This window comes from Lethenteron reissneri, chromosome 15 (assembly GCF_015708825.2).
Source record: "Lethenteron reissneri isolate LAM-NWPU_2019-01 chromosome 15, ASM1570882v1, whole genome shotgun sequence".
NCBI classification, from domain to species: Eukaryota; Metazoa; Chordata; class Hyperoartia; order Petromyzontiformes; family Petromyzontidae; genus Lethenteron; species Lethenteron reissneri.
In genome coordinates, this window is record NC_083793.1 from 10,662,487 (window position 1) to 10,681,734 (window position 19,248).

At 51.0% G+C, this 19,248-nt stretch overlaps 2 protein-coding genes across 8 annotated transcripts in view; both read left to right on the forward strand.

The window, feature by feature from the left end:
• Positions 1 to 19,248, forward strand: part of COL7A1 (collagen type VII alpha 1 chain) — a 274,004-nt gene that overhangs the window by 143,284 nt on the left and 111,472 nt on the right. For 6 of the 7 annotated variants that reach the window (XM_061552025.1, XM_061552024.1, XM_061552028.1 and 3 more), the window contains exons 99-110: positions 834 to 905; positions 1,942 to 1,977; positions 2,790 to 2,870; positions 3,499 to 3,552; positions 4,885 to 4,938; positions 5,396 to 5,458; positions 6,718 to 6,780; positions 8,208 to 8,324; positions 9,288 to 9,365; positions 9,986 to 10,039; positions 10,238 to 10,286; positions 10,542 to 10,841. In XM_061552025.1, coding sequence (XP_061408009.1) covers positions 834 to 905; positions 1,942 to 1,977; positions 2,790 to 2,870; positions 3,499 to 3,552; positions 4,885 to 4,938; positions 5,396 to 5,458; positions 6,718 to 6,780; positions 8,208 to 8,324; positions 9,288 to 9,365; positions 9,986 to 10,039; positions 10,238 to 10,286; positions 10,542 to 10,705 — 885 coding nt within the window. In that variant the 3' untranslated portion in view covers positions 10,706 to 10,841. Of the gene's footprint in view, positions 1 to 833; positions 906 to 1,941; positions 1,978 to 2,789; positions 2,871 to 3,498; positions 3,553 to 4,884; positions 4,939 to 5,395; positions 5,459 to 6,717; positions 6,781 to 8,207; positions 8,325 to 9,287; positions 9,366 to 9,985; positions 10,040 to 10,237; positions 10,287 to 10,541; positions 10,842 to 19,248 lie in introns of those variants that run through there. The other variant, XM_061552030.1, reaches the window with a different exon arrangement.
• Positions 11,722 to 18,925, forward strand: LOC133342702 (protein AMBP-like). The gene is made up of 4 exons (XM_061552034.1): positions 11,722 to 11,868; positions 14,948 to 15,221; positions 16,142 to 16,306; positions 17,293 to 18,925. Exons 2-4 carry the CDS (start codon positions 14,984 to 14,986, stop codon positions 17,310 to 17,312), a joined length of 423 nt encoding a protein of 140 aa, XP_061408018.1. The 5' UTR covers positions 11,722 to 11,868; positions 14,948 to 14,983; the 3' UTR covers positions 17,313 to 18,925.

The window sequence follows — 19,248 nt, forward strand, 5'->3', positions numbered from 1 at the left end:
TGAGTAATTTGCAGGTAATTTTTCAGCATCGGAATATCATTGCCGCATTTGCCCATTAAGATTCGTGTTGTTAATATCAACTGCAGGCTCTCACGAGCAATATTACGAATTTGATGATGATACACAGGAGTTTCGTTAACGCCTACCGATGCTGCGAGTCATCTCTGGCGGAACGTCGTAACCAGTTTGCTAAAAATCTAAACTAGTCAAACATTTTATGAAATTTTACCAGATAAGGCCCACTAAGCTATACAGCTCTTTTTGCAGAAACGACCTGGCCAAAAATAATAGCTTAGCGAAGTGGCTTATCGTGTGGAAATTTACAGCAGCCAAATACTCTGCACACTCAGTCGGTGCAACAACTCAGCCAGCACAACAGGCCAGGTGACAGCTCGATTTGTTTGGCTGTGTCTGGTGGTGGAGAGTACATGGCTCCAATTGACATTGAATCATTCTAGATTTGACATTGAATCGATTATTATTATTGTTCTTACTTTTTAGTTTTTTTGGTAAAGTCACGTAGGTAAAAAAGGAAAATAAATTCAATCACGACGTTTCGGAGGCAACACAAGCTTCCGTCTTCAGGTGGAACTGTCACAGCAAAATTACCTACGTGACTTTACCGAAAAAACCAAAGAGTATGGACCCTTGCAGTCACGAAAACTTCAAATCTATAATTATTGTTCTTGCTGAATGCATTACCTTAGGGAAGTTGTGAAACCAGCACAAGCCGCATGCGAGGGACGCGCGTCGCTGCAGTTCGTCTAGGAGCGGCTGTTCGTTGAAGGCTGCGGCGTCACGCACGCGTTGAGTCATCATCGTTCTCATTGCAGGGCACGAAGGGAGACCTGGGCCCCAGGGGCCCATCGGGCCCTCCTGGTCTCCGAGGCCCTGCCGGAGACAAGGTGGGCCGCTTTGCGATTCGTGTCGTATGCGAGCTCTCGCACCGGTCACGTGTGTACACGCGGACGCACCGGTGTGAGCAGTCCCGCATGCGCGTGCGTGCGTGTAGGTGCATGTGTGTATGTGCGTGTGTGTGTGTATGTGGGGCGGGGTAGTGCAGTGGTTTGCGCACTGCATGCTCCGAACCCGGTGACCCGGGTGAAATTCCCGCCCGCATCTGACGTCAGCGACGAATATCTGAATCGATCGTGGGCCTCCGCTAGGTCGACTTGGTCTTAAATGAGTATCTGGTGCGGTGTCTAAACATCAGCATTGCAGAGACAAAAGCGCCTAGACGTGATGCTGGCCACCCACACCCTCATGTGCTATAGGTGCTCACTAACAGCACCTGCCCCAACAGTCTGTTGAAGGCTATATTGAGGATCGTCGTTTGTGTGTGTGTGGGTCAGTTTGTGGATGTGTGTGTGCGTTTTTGTGTGGCAGAGCGGAGCAAAGATAAAACTCCACCAGGTGCAAACTCGGAAATGTCAAAACATAAAATAAGAATGCAATAAAGTGTACAAAAAATATGTCTTTGTGTGTAAAACCCTGACATATATAAGACATGTAACAGCATTAGTCAACACTGCGGCCTTCAAAGGAAAAGTAGAGAATAGGGGTCGTTTCAAGCAATGTCCCTTCTTCATAGCACACATGTGCTGTGATAAAGGGCCTTCGCCACAGTGTTATTCACGAATGTGTTGAGTTTTTTAGTTACTTGTGCTTTTTGCACCACTTCCAACGCAGCAGCATCATCGAGTAATTTGTTCGATCCAGCCGCGGGTTTCCCAGTCGAGTACAACAGGCCGTAGTTTGGCCGAGAAGCAGCAAGCATGGCACCAGGCCTGCAGGCTGCGTTGTGTGCGGACGTGTGCACACTGCGTGTACGACTGCGGACACCTTGCGGATTTTTTTTTTCCGCGTGATTCCAAAGATTCCGAACGACACAGGGCCTGGTTCGCGTGGCTATGAACCCCTTGTGCTGTGTTTGCTGTGCAGGGGGAAGCTGGTGAACCGGGCATCTCTGGGGACCCCGTGAGTATCACCTGGTCATACTCACCTCCTGACCAATCACTGCTACCCGGGTAACACATTTGTTCAAACTGAGGGCTGTTTACTTACAATCTCGAATCGATTTCAAGATCATACTCAGGATCTTCAAGATCATGGACTCTCTCCTCATCTACTCTACTCTGCTCCATGCTCGCTCCTACCTCTCTCCTCTCATCTCTCTCTACTCACCTCCACGAAATCTGCTACCTGTCCCTCTCATCTCACTCTACTCCCCTCCACGCACTCTCCTACCTCTCCCCTCTCACCCCACTCTATTTCCCTCCACGCACTCTCCTACCTCTCCCTCTCATCTCACTCTACTCCCCTCCACTCAGTCTCCTACCTCTCTTCTCTCATCCCACTCTACTCCCCTCCACGTACTCTCCTACCTCTCCCCCTCTCACCTCACTCTACTGCCCTCCATGCACTCTCCTACCTCTCCACTGTCACTCAGTAGGCCACTCAATCTTCTCTGCTGTCCCCATAGTCCGGAACCCCCACCAATCATTTGTGCTGAGTCCCCAGCTCCAACGGTGATTGGGTGCGCACTTCAACGTGAGTGGTCAAGAGCCAATGGTGTACATTCCACATTACTATGATGGGGACAAGTTTGTCCATAAAACAATGCTAGTTGCGTCGTATGTCGAGTGCCGGGTTCATGTATCTGGGTGTATTGATACAGCTTTTCTTTCATGGTGCTTATTTTACTGACCCGAGAAATATGATGAGTTCTATAATGATATGAGGCAGTTGTGCATTTGGAGTTCATAATGCATTGTTGTTGTTGTTTTCAGGGGGAGGATGGCATGAACGGGAAGAATGGCACAAAGGGAGACAAAGGAGACCTTGGCCCTCGGGGAGAGCGCGGAGAGAGAGTGCGCATCACAACACCATCATCATTGTTATCATCATCATCAAAATTGATATCATGATTGGCATCATTGTCACCAATCAACATCGTCTTCTTCATAATTTCCATCAATGTAGCGACGCAACCTCAACAATTAAATAATCGCGAGGCGTCAAAGCGTTAAACGCGCCAATCGCTATTGTGTCAGCTCACTCAGTGGTGATTTGAGGAGCCATTCTCGCAGCCAGATTTAGGTAGCGATCAGATACCGAAGGGTTCAGGTGCGAGACCAGGACATCGGAATCTTTAACATCATCATCACCTTGTCATTGCATTAAACCAGGTTTCCATTGACAATGAGGCAACAATGTTTCACGCGTCTCGATTTATTTCATCAATAAAGGATACATGCATACAAACACACGTATATTGAGCGATCCACCAACCCTTGCATCCAGGGGGAAGGCGCTGAACCAGTTAAAATATTCATCACTGATGTTGGCCGTGAGCGGGAACCCAACTCGGGCAGTTGGGTTCGTAGCGCAGTGCGCCCACCGCTACACCACCGCTCCCCCGCAAGAGGTCGCACACCCAGCGCATTCACGTACAGGCTCTGTCTGCTGCTAATTTATGGCTTTGACGTTTGTGCGCAGGGAGAGCCCGGAGCCAAGGGCAAGTGTGGGGACGACGGACTGCAGGGGGAGCAGGTGAGAGGAGGCCCAGGGGGATGGGGGCCCCTCGCCCCATCTCAGTCACAGTTTGGTGCCGGGGCACCAAACTGTGACGAGTGCAGTGATTGATCGCCACAAATCTATTTTGATGTTTTCAGAACTTGTTGCGGCTGTGAATGGTTTTTAGAAGTAATTTTTCTGAGCCAACCTTCGTGACTGGAAATTGTATATTATTATATTGGTTCCCACCGTGCAGCATCTTTAATTTATTCTGCAACGCAGATTGTTTTTGCACCAATTTCTATTTGCCTCATCGTTTTATTTTTTGCTTTTGCCCTTGGTCACTCTTTACAAATGAGACTCATCCTTATTCCCTGAGTTCTCGCCTGTGCAACACTCAGAACCCCCCTATTGAGTAAGCTGGGTCGAGCGAGCGGGACAGTAGCCACGCGCCTACAACGATCGCTTCCGCGAGCAGTGGACCTCATTGTAACGACAGCATTCTCGCTCTCTCTTAGCCGTTAACTCCCCACCGCTCTGAAAAAATATCTCCCCCTCCCCAATGTCTTCTGCTCTTCACAATCCCCTGCCACCTCCATCCTTGCGCGCCCAGAAATATTCTAAACTAAACTAATTCCAAAATTTGTTTTTATTTACCAGGTAGGGCCCACTGAGCCATGTAGATCTTTCTCAGAAGCAACCTGGCCACAAATGGGCATTCAACAAAGTGGCTTATCGTTTGGAAATATATAGCAGCCAAATGCTCAAAACGCATGTTGATTCTAATCCACGCGACCACGGGGAAAACACGCAAACACCAGATATACAGGCGTCGCGGTCAGGATCGAACCCACGACCTCCTGTATTCCAGGCGAGGTAGTTAATATCTCACCATCGTGGTGACTTCCCACTGTCCGTCCACCCCTCTGACTTCTGCTGTTCGTGCGCAAATGGTACACATTTTGGTCAAATGCAAAGAACGAGAGTTGGGATTGCATCCAACCATTGCCGGTGAAAATATGGCACCTGCGGGCGTGGCTGGGGTAGCAAGACAGCTCCAAATCCATCACCTAAGCTGGTCGTCATGATCTATCCACTGCTGAAATTAACGCCTCGCCAAACCATCGCAATCTCTCACAGTCTTGCAGTGGAACATTCCTAACTCCTGCGCCTGAGCTGATTTCATCGCTCCTTCTCCATGGGTGATGTCCTCTCTCGCGCATTCACTCCTTTGTCTGCCACGTCGCTAGCAGGGCCGATGGCCGGGGGCCCTGCTAGCGACCTGTCCTGCCCAGGTTCACTTTGCAGTGCACGTGCTCACATCTGCACCCCCTGCTCTGCGTGTGTGCACGTGTGTGCGTATTTCAGGGAGACAGGGGCTCGGTTGGGAAACTGGGAATCCCTGGCAAGAAAGGAGACAAGGTGAGTTGGAAAAATCGAAATCGAGGTGCCGAATGCTTGTATGATGTTCGTGAGTATGATTGCTTAGCCTGTGTGTGTGTTTGTATGAGCATATGCATGTCCCACTGTGTGCGACTCAGTCTCAAAATGAGTACCTGGTGTGGTGTGTAAAACATCGCCACTGGAAAGACAAAGGTGGTCGGGTGTGGTGCTGGGCGCCCACCTCCTCGTGTGCCATTCCGGCCTTCATCGATGCTTGCTATAAGCACTTGCCCCAACAGTTTGTTAAGCCTATAAAGGGGATCTTTGTCATTGTATGATATTTTACTCATTGTGTGTCACAGTGTTTGCGACTACGCTGAGTTACAGACCCGGCGAACCGAATTCGATTCCTACTCGTGGCCAACAACAGTGACGATTATAATTATCTGAACCAGTCCTGGTCCTTTTTGCGTGTCTGTCCCGTGCGTGTGTGCAGGGTGACCCTGGCATCCCTGGTGTGCCAGGTACGCCGGGCCGAGAGGGCATCATGGGACCCAAGGTGAGGCCTCCCGCACACACACCGTTTTCAGAAGACCTAATTGCCCCGCTGTCTGCAAGGATACGAAGGCATCATTATGAAATTACCGAAATTTACAAGCACTCGCCCCAAGCCAAATGTGCACCCAAACGGTTATTCAAAAGTAGGCCAAGGTCTCTGATTGGCAGAAAGAGGCCTACACGGTAATTGTTTGGGGGGCAGGGCTTTTGAAGTGAGGAAAATCTTTGAACGAGAATAGGCGGGAAACGGAGCCGGACGCAGAGGCAACGGTTGGGAACCGTTAGAGGAGAAGCAGAGGGATTGGCTAGGGGAAAAACAGTGAGGGAAAAGGGGCTCGAGAGATATAAAAGGGGAGGGAAGGGACGAGCTTCAAGACCAAGCACGAAGCCCGGACCTAGTGTTGTTACTGTGTCATATTAAAAAAGGCTCCTATTAGTCCGTCACTCGAGTCATTTCAATAATAAAGCAACCATTGGTATTGAAGTTGTCTCCACGAGTCCAGTGACCAAGAGGAAAAGCTTCGGGGTGGATGGTGGGAGACTGTCAGGGTGGATTTTGGCGGTTGTGTGTCGACTGTCCCAGCGGCTGCGAGTTCTGGTTTGGGGCAGAACGTGTTTGCGGCCAGGTGTGGTGGCATCTCAGCGGCAGGTATCCACGGTGACGTCTTGATCTCCAACAATAATAATAATAATGCTGCTGCTTATCCAGGAAGGCCTCACTGTGTCTTGCAAGAGGGTGCTGCTTTGGGATGTTTTACCCGTTCTGTTAATTTAGTGTTTGACTTCACGTCTGGAGGAAATCGGAAAAAAACTGAAGAAAACTTGCCAAGCATACGACGATGTTTCACACAGATGGATTCAAGAATCCAGTGCTGTGCTGTGATCTGCTTGCCACCTAACATCCGAGGCCCACAATAACTGCCGTACACAGGCATTCAACCTCGCAGGAGCTGACCAGGCTCAAACCTGCTTTACATCTGAATTCTGATGGGATTTATCACTGTCGCTTGAGAATGAGACTTTCCTGGTCTCTGCAATTGTCACCAAGTTAAACAAAGGAACTCGACTTGGGTGCATTCAGGCTGGGGTGCTTATTGGTGTTAGTTGGTTGCAGCACCTTTGTAATGGCCCACCACGTAACGACGCTGCAGGAATTGTCATTATTAAACTCGCACAATGCAGAATTGTAGAGTGCGCGCACACACACACGCACACGGGGGTGTGTCTCTGTGGGTGTGTCTCCCTCTGTGTGTGGGACAGGGTGACCGTGGGCAGGACGGACTCGCAGGCCCCAAGGGAGACATGGGAGACGGTGGAGACCGGGTGAGAATCTGTGTTTTTTGTTATCACAGTTTCTGAGTGCAGGGGCGGACAGAAGGCTCGCGACACAAAACAACTGGTGGCTACGATTGGTGGGGGATGGACAGCACTGGTTAAACTAAAACTAAACATTTTATTTTACCAGGTCAGGCCCACTGAGCTATGTAGCTCTTTTTCAGAAGTGACCTGGCCACAAATGATAGCTCGATGAAGTGACTTATCACGTGGACATTTATAACAGCCAAATACTCTTAAGCGTATGTTTCTAAATGTGGAGGGAACAATCAGAGGACTCGAAGAAAAATCTACGCGACCATGGGGAGAACATACAAACTCGAAATATACAGCAGGCGTCAGGGTTGGGATCAAACCCCCCCCCCCCCGCCGACCTCCTGCATACCAGGCGAGGTAGTTAACATCTCGCCACCGTGATTGGGTGTGGGGTTCCTGGATGGTGGACTAAACCACCCATTTTGTTTCGTCACATTTTTGGCGGTGGATCGAAGACTCTTGGAGAGAGAGGAGAGGACTTGTGCTAGAGCCTGGTGGGACAAACGCTCTGGATAAGAGGAAATGTCGCTTGGGGTTTCCCTGGACTCCTTTGCTAATGGTCGGGTTTTCGCTTCCCAATTGTTGCTCTTCATATGTGGGGGAGTGGTGGCGCGGTGGTTAGCACACTTGTGCTATGAACCTGGCGAGGCCAGTTGGATTCCCGCTCATAGCCAACACAAGTGACGAATGTCTGATCCAGTCCTTAGCCACCACTTGCTCGAGTACCCGGTGTGGTGTGTAAACGTCAGCATGGGGCAGACAAAGGCACCAGGTGTGGTACAAGCCGCACTACCCTCCCTGTGTGCCATGTTGACCTTCATAGGTACTCACACACAACTATTGCCCTTACAATCTGTTACAAGGCAATACGGGGGATCTTTGTGGGGAGATTATACAATAACAACCATTACAAGTTACTTGTAAAATGTTCCAATGAAGCATGCGTGGGATATCTTAAAATACATAAGTACGTGGGTTATCAAGTTTTTTTTCAGGACACCTGTCAAATGTAGCATCCTGCAATAAAGGCAGCTGAACACACGATTAGAGGAGGTTGTGAAGAGAGACATTAGCCCCATTTACTGAATCGGAATCTACATAGCAGTGATCACCTCCGCCTGCAAAAACTTGGCAGCACCCTTCTGAAAAAGAGTCTTGAGAGTCAGCGAGGCTTTCCTGAGTGAACAAGCACAATAATAAAATGTATTACCAATGATACAACTTGTTACCATGAACTCCTCACTTTATTGGTTAGACTCCCTGTTCAGTGCCACCCCATCGATACACTTCCCGTACCACTCTCCCTGTGGACACGTTTCTCCTCGTGTGTGTACGCGTGTGTTCGCGTGCCCGTGCGTGTGTGTGTCCCCGTGTGACAGGGATTGCCGGGACCACCCGGGCTTCAGGGTCCCAGCGGAGCCTTGGGTCGCCCAGGGCCCCCGGGTGTGGCCGGGCCGATTGGGCCCCTGGGTCTGGAGGGGATTCAGGGACAGAAGGTGGGTGGGCATTTGCATCTGCGCACGTGTTCGATTGTGCTTGTGTATACGTACACACAGACCTCGCTTTGATACCTGGCCACATCGGTGGCCAGCGATATCAGAACAATGCGCGGTGCTTGTACGTGAATGGTGGTACGTGTGTGGGTGTGGCTGAGCGTGGGTTTGGTCACACCGGCCCCCTCCTGCAACGAGGACCTTCGTATGTGCTCGCTGATAGCACTCATGGGGGCTACAATGTCGGCAGAGAGAAGTGCAAAACATAATCCGTTGTACCAATCGGCACTAACCAACGTGGTGAAGTGTGGTCAAATAGCTCCCCCTTCCTCCCCCATATTGTTATAGCCATCAAATGAAGTCACTGCATCGAGCGCTTTCAGATGCGTTTCTGCAGCCGTCTGGAATGCTCTTCCTCCCGATATTAGGAAGCCACTGGAGATAAGCACTTTTCAATCATCTAGATTCTGAACTCATTTGTTGAGAACTGCTACTTGTGTTTAGTTTGTTGTCCTTATTAACATGCAGGCTTTCGCGACTAATATTATTCATATAAACGTTTTTTTGGGCTAGAGCACGTAAATATATAAATGTGTCGTTAACCCAGTACCACCCGACACAGTCAATTAGTAAGCTTTGTCACGTAAACAACGTCCCAATTAGCTACTAGTTGTGTTGGAGAGTAAATCCACAACATTTACAATTTGAGTACGATGTTTCCCTGGTAATTACATCCAGCATCATCGGGCGATTTTGCCAGAATTGTCGCAATTTTATTTTTACGTAATCTAACCGAAAAAAACTTTATTATGAATTGTTGTCCTTCCCCCGCACCTCCGATTATTACGGTTGGCTACATACATCCAACAGTGGATTGACTGAGGGCTGTAAATGAAATAAAGCACTTGACTACTAGTCTATGAAGGCTACGCGGGGGATCTTTGTCTTTGTGTGTGTGCATGACAGGGTGAGCGAGGAGTTCCGGGTGACGGTCAGATGGGGCCCAGAGGTGTGCCGGGAGTCCCGGGGGAGCGTGGCGAGAACGTACGTAACCTCGCACGGCCATCGGCACGTCAACCTGCGCTTGGCAGGAGGTCGCCCATTCTCCTCCGCTTCCCCCACAGTCTGGAACTCCCTTCTCCCAGCCATCCCCTGCACCTGCGATTAGCAGGGTTGGCTGCGTACGGTGCAAACTAAGTTTAACATACATATGTACATCCAAGCTGTCAATTCTCTGCTCCTGTTCGCATCCAGCGTCAAGACTTTTCTCTTCTCTTCTGCCTGTGATCGACTGACTTTCTATATAAGTAACGGCGACTCTCTGTATGTCGAGAGGAAGTCACAATTAGATCCCACATGAGTCCAAATAGCATTGTATTGTATTAGGATGTTTTTGAGAGTCTGTGGTTCTCTATCCATGTTTGTCATTGGGTCTCTATGTTTATCATGGTTATCTGTGTGAGTCGTGGGTGTCTGTGTAAGTCCAGGCTCAATAACTTTCTTTTGTTGACCGATTGCCTCGTTATTAACACAGCTACTGCAGCTGAGCAGCGAGTTGAGATGCGGTCGCGTCTAGACTCCGTATAAAGACACGCGATGCGGTGAACCGATTTGTTAGGCGTTGTGTTTAAGCGGCGCCGTCTCAAGTTGGTGTTTGTGTTCAGGGTGAATTGGGTCCCGATGGGCCCAAGGGAGACAAGGGCGAGTCGGGGATGAGGGTACGAACACACGAGTACCCATCAATCATTTTCATGTTTTTAATAAATTATTCTTTATCGCGTGTAAAGCGCTCTGAGACGCCTTGGGCGTGAAGGACGCCGTATCCAAAACGAATACTTTTTATTATGATAATGATGATGGCATTAATCATGATTATGATGATGACGGCAGTGATGGTATGATTATTCATCTCGCAGGAAGGTGAAGTGCGGGACTACATCCGACAGGAGATGAGCAAACACTGCGGTGAGACGCGCGGATTTAAACCGTCATCCCTGCGCTCGAGTGTAGCGTGTGCCGGGCAACGTCTTCACGCATTGCACGCGTGTTTGTTGTTTGTTGTATCCGTGCCACCGCTCCCTCCCCGTCGATAGCCGACCGTGCTTGACGACGACGACGACGAGAGCGTTTTTTTTTCGCAAACCGTGCCCGCGTTTTTGCGTGCCCGCGAGATTAACATGCTCTTCTCTCGCGTGCGTTTCCGCCTCTGTTCTGCCGCAGCTTGTGGAGGTGAGCTGCCCCCGAGTCCGTCGCCGCTCCATCCCGCCGCTGCTCGTCGTCTTCGCTCTCTCCCGGCCGCTGCGTTGGATCGGAAATCCGATGTCGTGATCGCGGCCCACGACCAGCGGACCACGCGCCGCCCGTGTCACGAATCAATTGGCTAATCTGTAAACTCGTGTGGGGACAAGGGGTGCTGCTGATCAGCTCGATGGACAGGTGTAACGGGGTGGGGGGGGGAGGTACTAATCTGGGCCAATCGTGGGTATGTCGGCGTTTGGGGCTGGACTGACTAATTGACCAACCGGGGATTTTCTGTCCAAGCCAGCCTGACGCTTGCCCACCGGCCCAGTTCGCCGTGCAGGTGGGTACGTGGATTCCCACCGGCTGCTCGACTCTGTGAGTGTGCTTTTAGTATTTGTTCAATACCCGGACGTGGGTTGACTCCAAACCTTAGCGAGGCAAATTCCACCACGGAGTCAGTTGGGGGAATTTCTACGAACCGTGGAGGTGAGTCCAGGGTGGGTCGCGCTCGCGCGAGCGGGGCAGGGAGCGTGCACGCACACGTGGGTCGAGGCGGCCCATGACGGAGACATCGCCAACGCCGGTTGCGATTGGCGACGTCGCGGCCGTGCGTGCATGCGTGTGTGTGTTTGCGTGCATGTGTGTGTGCGTGCATGTGTGTGTGTGTCCGTGCGTGTGTGTGCGTGCGTGCGTGCATGCGTGGGGGAGCAGTAGTGTACTCTTAGGTTTTTTCGGTAAAGTCACGTAGGTAAAAAATTTAATTAATAGAAACAAAATAAAATAATAAATCACGACGTTTCGGAGGCAACACAAGTCTCCGTCATCAGGTGGGACCGTCACAGCTAGATTTACTGTATCAAGTGAGCAGTAATGTATCGGTGAGCACACTGTGCTATGAACCCAGCGAACCGCGTTGGTCTCCCGCTCACAGCCAACACCAAATGACGATTATTGGAACTGGTGATGGGCCTCCCCTAGGTCGACTCGGCCTCAAATTAGTATCTGGTGCGGCGTGTAATCATCGCCACTGGGGAGACAAAGGCGGCTGGGCGCGGTGCTGGCCACCCCCCCCCCCCCTCGTGTGCCATGCTGGCCTTCATAGGTGCTCGCTATCAGCACTTTCCCCTACAGTCTGTTTAGATTAAACGGGGGATCTTGTCTTTGTTTGCATGCGTGCGTGCGTGCAGACAGGAACGTGCACGTGGTGGTGAACACCAATGACCCCGACTATGAGCACGTGTTCGTGGTGGAGAAGCTCTCCGATGATCAGCCACAGCAGCAGCAGGCGCAGGATGGACATGCGAAGGTGCGGCATCGCCCCGACATTAAAGCAAAGTTAACAGAGGCCCGGGCGTTCAATCGGCACCGCTCTGAGATCCTGGATTCCAAAATCCCGTTTTCAGTCACTGCCTGTGATTAAACAGTGCAGTGAGATGACGGTATTAGCCCTGTACTCTTTGGTTCTTCCGGTAAAGTCATGTAGATATAAAATAAAATGAATCACGACGTTTTGGGTGCAACACAAGCATCCGTCATCAGGTGGTACAGCTTTCATTGGACGCTTGTGTTGCGCCCGAAATGTTGTGATTCATTTTATTTTCTACCTACGAGACTTTACCGAAAGAACCAAAGAGTATGGATTCCTGCAGTCACGAAAGCTTCAAATCAGGGTTTTAGCCCTATTAAACTATAACAAAAATGACCAGGTAAGGCCCACTGAGCTATGTAGCTCTTTTTCAGAATCTACCTGACCACAAATTGTATTTCAACGAAGTGGCTTATCGTATAGAAACATTTTGCAATAACTAATGACTTACATCAATGCCCATTGACTCATACAGAGACCCATAGACTCATGTAGAGGTGAATCGACTCGCACGGAGAACGCTCGACTCACAGAGACCCATAGAACAGCACAGATTGAGTTGTGATTAAACCAGGTTTTTGAGGGTAGTGAGTTGATGATGGTCTCAGTCCAATGACCGCACAAATAAAACCCCCATCACTTGTAATTTGGCAAGGACTTTAACTAAATTTCAGCTCCCAGATTCTAAATATCAGTTTGAATCTTAAGCTAATGGGACTTTTGACTCAAAATGAAGAGTTTGACTATAAGATGACAAACTCAATTCTTCAGACTTAGACGCATTTATTGTGATGCTGGTTTTATCCAGGAGAGCCTCGCTGAGCCTCAAGACCCTTTTCCCGGAGGGTCCTGCCAAGTGTTTCACAGTCGGGGGGCGATTTCGCTGCTGAGTCTAATCCCAATGAAGTAATTTGCAATCTTTTTTTGCATTGGGATGTTTGGCGAAGACCAGCTAGAGTAAATGTCTATTTGAGCTATTGGAGAACCCAGAGGAAATGCATGCAGAGGGGAGGGGGAGAAAACAGAGAGAGAAACGTGAATCGATCCCACACCCTTCTTGCCGTGAGGCACGAATATTACCACTGTGACACACTGCCGCTCAGTTGATTATATTCACGTGATTCGCGTTTCAGTCCGTTCAGTTGGAGATGATTCAGGGAGACTGCCAGACTGAAACGGCGTCTGCTGAGTCACTTTTCAGTCATCAATAATCTTCATAATGTTTCATTGACTTTGAAATGTTGATATATGAGTTGGTGATGTTCAGCCGACTGAAAATGTTGCGATGAAGGGTCAACTCGGCCCATCGCTGAATGGAACATCACGAGTAATTGTCTCACGACTAAACTGGGCCCCTACCGCAAAGCTTTTGTCAGTCGCAATGCACAGCTCTCCGATGTGTTTTCTGGTTAAGCGAATTCAATTCGTCACATTTCGGCACGCGGAGCGAAACGTCGGACACCGCGCCGAACAACACGCAGCACAACCCGCAAAGCACACCGTACACTTTTAAACTGTCCCTGCCACAGGCGCTTTGTCATGCTCCCCACGGCTTTTGGCTACAAATGCTCCGCTTACTTGAGCAGTACAACTCTTATTCTTAGGTTTTTTTCGGTAAAGTCACGTAGGTAAAAACATTAAAAATTAAAATAAAATAAAAATCACGACGTTTCGGAGGCAACACAAGCTTCCGTCTTCAGGTGGTACCGTCACAGCCACGACAGCTGTATCAAGTAAATGAGAGATTGCAGGAGTTACCTCTGCGTTTATATAATGGTTGGAGAAGGTGGTGGGGCAAGGGCCGCATACTTATTATTAATATGGTAAGGTGAGGCTTGAGACTAAGAATAGACTGCATAACAAAGGCTGAGCCTTTGTTATGGAGAGGTGCGGTTTGTGACTCAACCTGTAACAAGAAGACCACCACTAAACATGGTAAAACAGTAATGATTGTCTGTCAAATAAGATTGGCAAATAAGTGTAGTTAAATCTTTTTTGCATGGTTAATCACATCTTTCCAATGATTACTCAGTTTGCAACCGTCATCACGGTTGAAATTATGTCTGTGTTTGTATATTTGTATGGCTTCGTGTACAAACCTTTGATGGTAGCCAGGAGGTTTGCAGAGAACCTTGGTCTCGGAAAATACAATTTCATGAGAGCCCACCGAGTTGTAGCAATGATCGGCAACGGCCAAAGAATCAGTTCTGCCGTGTTTCAGATCTGACTTGTGCTCGCGGACACGATCAGAAACATGACGTTTCGTTTCTCCAATGTAGCAATCACCACAAATGCAACTCAATTTGTAGACTCCAGGATACTGTAAGTCAGGAACGACATCCTTCACAGATGGAATCAAATCACGGATTTTATGCACTGTACTGAATCGGACTTGGATCTTATGTTTGTTTAGAATTTTGGAGATCTTTTTGGTCACGCCTGCTATGTATGGCAACGTGATAGTTTTGGTCGGAGTTTCATGTGGCTGTTTCTGTATGGTGGGAGAGACAGCTTGGCGGATAGTGCGGTCAGAGTATCCGTTCATCCTGAGGGCCCGATGTACATGTCTTAATTAACCGGCCAGGTAGTGTTGGTCAGCAATGCCATGGGCTCTGTGGTATAGCGTTTTGATGAGAGAATTCTTTTGAGATGGGTGGTGGTGAGAATCCGGTTTCAAGTAGGAATCTGTGTGTGTGGCTTTCCTGTAGACAGAATGTCCCAAGGATCCGTCAGGCTTCCTCTCAAACAGAATATCCAAGAATGGTAGTTTACCGTCTTTCTCCACTTCCATGGTGAATCTGATGGATGGGTGTCTAGAATTGATGTGGTCCAAGAAGTGGTTCAATGCTGGGAGGCCATGTGGCCAGATGACGAAAGTGTCATCCACATACCTCTTCCACAAGGAAGGACGCAGGGTGGATGTCTGGATGGCGTCTGATTCAAACTTTTTTGACTTTATCTCGACCTCCCGGTGTCTGTGTTTACGACCTCTGACGGGATCTCTTACGGTGCCGCGCAGGCTGCGGTGGCCTCCTCGCGCGAGCGTTTGGCGCGGATGGCGGGCCACAAGAGGCCCACCACATTTCCAGCGGGGCCACCGGGAGCCTCCGGGGTCGCAGAGAAAGAGGAGGGGCCGGCGAGCGTCCCCTGGGACGGGGCGACATGGAGCCACATCCAGGCACCTGGCGAGTCGGAGGAGCGCAGCGAGGGCCTCGGGGAGGCTCCCAAGAGAGAGAGCTCGGATCCTCGAAGCCGCGAGCGGCGGCACATAACAGATGTGCAAGAGCCGGACGGTAGGACGGGCTATGCAGTGCAACCCCCTGACGGCATGTGCCCTGACCTGTGAAGCCATAATCCCTATTGTTTAAATTACCAAGCCGGATGTGTGACAGCTTGCATGTCAATTAAGGTAAATTTTCACCGTTTGTATGTGAAACGTCTTTTGCACCTAATTCAGCCAACCGTGCCAATCCGGGGTGCTAATCAGAGGTGACCGCATGATTGAGTCTACGTCCGAGTATGAATATTCGTGGAGGTTGTGTGTGACCGTGGCTAAATGGATAACAGGATTCCCCCTTTACTGGACAGGCTATTTACATCCAGTTTGATGTTGTGTTCTGTTTTCAAAACTTATCCGAACGTTTACCCCATGCCAATTTTCCATTGTACTAATTTGTGTGCTTGGGTCACTGGATAGAGTTCTTCTGTTCTTCTATGTTTCCTGCACGTTCTCTGTAATGTGAAGAGTAGTTCCTGCAGACCGTCTATAGATGCTCCGAGTGTAAAGGTAAAGGTGCAGCCCTGCAATTACTTGCTCACTCCACCGCTGGAGGAAAGGCCTCCATTAGAGAGGGAGCTCTCGAGAGCCCCTCCACAGGGTATATTGGCCTACTCTTTCAGATGGGAGAACCCACACTTTACCCCGCCACAGACCATCTGCCCATTGTCTTAATTGTGCGTGCAAATTTATATGCTGGGTGGACAGATGTGGCGGGGATGGCGGTGGGTGGCAAGATTTAGGAGGCCTGCCCCACTGTTTCAATTGCTTTGCCGGGAGATCGAACCGGCGGCCTCTAGATTGTGCGAACCGTTACAGCCACGGCATTGACCCTCCAGTATTGAGAAGCCTTGAATTACTCTCACGCCAAGCACCTCGTCCCTCCCTGCCGTGTGTCCTCCGTGTCGCGGCGGTGACGGCGGCGACGGTGGCCAGGCCGATGTCGGCTGGACCTGGACGAGGGAGACTGCTCGCACCTCGCTCTGCGCTGGTACTACCGCCGCGCCAGCCACGACTGCCGCCTCTTTGTCTACACGGGCTGCGGCGGCAACGGCAACCGCTTCGAGAGCCGCGCCGAGTGCCAGGCGAAGTGTCGGCCACGTGAGGCCACGCACGCGCACACACGCGCGGACACGCGCAGACACGCGCGCGCATGCCTCAACTAGCCTCAGCGGAAACACCCACACACACACACGTACACTTTAGCTCGTGTGCATGGGTCCACGCGCATGACCCCGTGCTTCTCCAGTGCGTGACCTCTTACCCGGAAATGTATTCCTCTTCTTGGGTTTTTCGTTTCCCTTTATTTTATTTTTGCATTTACTTCCCCCATGGTAATTCACTTGTGTCGTGCAGTGACGGCATTTCCATTCGCAACTCCTGCCAGTGAAACGGGTTGACCACCCCATGTTAGCGTACGGCCTGCGAAAGATGATTTGCCCCGTGACAGGCAGTAGGCGAACATCGTCCGCCTCTTTGTATTCACGCGAGGCGCAGCCGCCGGCAGCGCGGCTCGCCGCTTGTGGTAGAGGTTCGCGGTGCGAGTTCAGCGGCCGCCCCGATTATTTCCCGCGGGGGAGGGGGGGTAATAACCACGATAAGACCCCGCGCGCCGTCGGCTTCACAGCAGACATTAAAATATCCCCCCGAACGTCTTTCGCAAGAGTAGGCCGTTGCGTGTCGGCGTCGAGCCTGCGACTTTGGCAAATTCAAAAGTTTACCCGAAAATTACTCGCGTGGGGATTCCGTACACAGCGGCAATTATCGGCCCCCTACTGGCAGACCAATGCCGCAGGTCACTCTTGCAAATGAGCCTCATCGTGGTCTCTTGAGGTCTCACCTGGTTACACACAACCTGAAACCTTCTCACATGCCCTACTGCAGAGGCATATGTTGCACTGCAAACCCAAATATGTTTTAGTCCTCACATCAGGAAAAGTAAAATCTGGATACAAACCCAGGTTCTCAAGCGGCGCCGTACTCATCCGCCGGGCCTACCGCACCCCGCAAGCCTCCCTAATACGGCCATGTCTTGTGGTGTTTGTGTGTGTGTTGCGGCTGTCGCTCCACCCGTGTATCCCCGCCAGAGGCCGACCCCAGCAGATGACTCTCGGCCCACCGAGGTGGATCCGAGAACCGAGACTTGAAACGTAATGCACACGCGGGCACGCTGCCGGAACCCGGAGCCCGGTAACTCCGACGTGACGGTGCCGGCCACCCATCCGCCTGTCCTCTGTACCCCGCTGCCACCGCCATCGCCACCACCGCTGCCAACTCGCCCGCTAAGATTTTACCAAAATCCCCCGTCCGCTCAATGACGCTCACCACCAGACCGCGGCATCTGGCTCCAGCCTCCCGGAACTCCGTCCGTCCATCCGTCGTGGAATTCCATCCGTGGTCGTCAGCTCCGAGTGTGGAGGTCGACGGTCAACGTGCGTCGGCACTGCCTCTCGGCGCAAACTCTCCCCGATGTTCCCCCTGCCCAGCCGATGTCATCCCAATGCGACATCCATCTCTCGTCTTCCTCTCGCCCTCGCGCCTTCCATTTGCCCAAGGAGGAGGCCGCGGCAGTTGGGCTGCCTGCGAGCCTCGCGCTGCAAATCCGCAGTTTGCGGTCCTCTTCCTCCGCCTGATTACATCCACCGGGATTAAAGGCCGAGTACTGGACACAAATCCGGGGGTGAACAGATCCCCTAGCTCAGGGCGACACACGGGTTCCACATTCACGCAACACTGAAGGCTAGTTCAGAGCGCGCTTTGGTTGGCGCGTATACGTGTGAGTGGGGGATTGTGTCTGCGTGTCTCTTTGGCGTCATTCCAGGAGGTGGTGTGGGTATATGCGTGCTCGTGCGCGCTTGTGCTGGTGTATCCGTGTGCGAGTGTATGTTCTCCTACGTAGGTGTGTGTGTCTGTGTGTTTGAGTGTGGGGAGCAGTAGGGTAGCAGTGAATGCGCTGCGCTACAAACCGGGCAACCCGAGTTCGATGCTGCTCACGGCAAACACCAGTGACGATTATCTGAACTGGTCCTGGGCCTCCCCTAGGTCGACTCAAATGAGTACCTGGTGCGGTGTGTAAACATCGACACTGGTGAGACGAAGGCGGCCGGGCGTGGTGCTGGCCACCCACCCCCTCGTGTGCCTTGCCGGCCTTTGTAGGTGCTCCCTTAACAGCACTTGCCCCAACAGTCTGTTAAGGCTACACGGAGGGGGGGGGCTTTAACTGTGTGTGTTTGACTGTGCCTGTGCGTGCACGCTCGTTTGCGCGCGATTTCCCTGTGCTGGTCTCACGGGAGAGACCGTCAATCTCTCTCGTTGTCGCGTGAACCGCATTTGGTGCCTGGAACAACAACAAGTGTTCGCTGACACTCAACACCTGAAGTCCTCGTTTGTTTATTTGTTTAAATGGTGCTAAACAACTCAATAGGGGGGAAGGGGGGGGGGCATTGCAGAGGGGAAGGGGGATCTGTGTTTCAATTCAGGTGCTCCTGGTGTTCTTGAACACATTCCACAAAGATTAGGAAGGGGGTTCTGTTACCCTCGAAGTCGTTATGTAAGGGGCGCATGTATTTGCTATTCAGATATATTTTTTTAGCGGCCTTATAGCCCGACTATTAAGGGCGGCGGCGAGTGTGAATGCCTTCGCGACCTCAGACTATCTTCCGTATGTTTACATAACTTCAAGAGGGTACTTATATTTAATAAATAAACACATACGTGCGTTGTGCGTGTGCTGACGCGTTGTACTTTGCAGCAGCACGTGAGTGACTGCGATGTGGACTGTGGGTGGGCCCTGCCTGCATGTAAATGGTGGCCTGGGGTCATTATCCTTGAAAAATAACACCGCAGAACGTGGTTGTCAAATGCCATCCACGCCTTCACGAGCCCACACTGAGGATCGCGGTGAAGCATGATATCGTAGTCTCCGTGGCCTTCATCCAGCAGTGGATTGACAAAAGGGCTCGCGGGAGTGGTCGCGCTGGGAAACACTACCAGCTAGGAAGGAGGCTGCTGAATAAAAGCTAAAAAGCCAGCCACACGTTGCG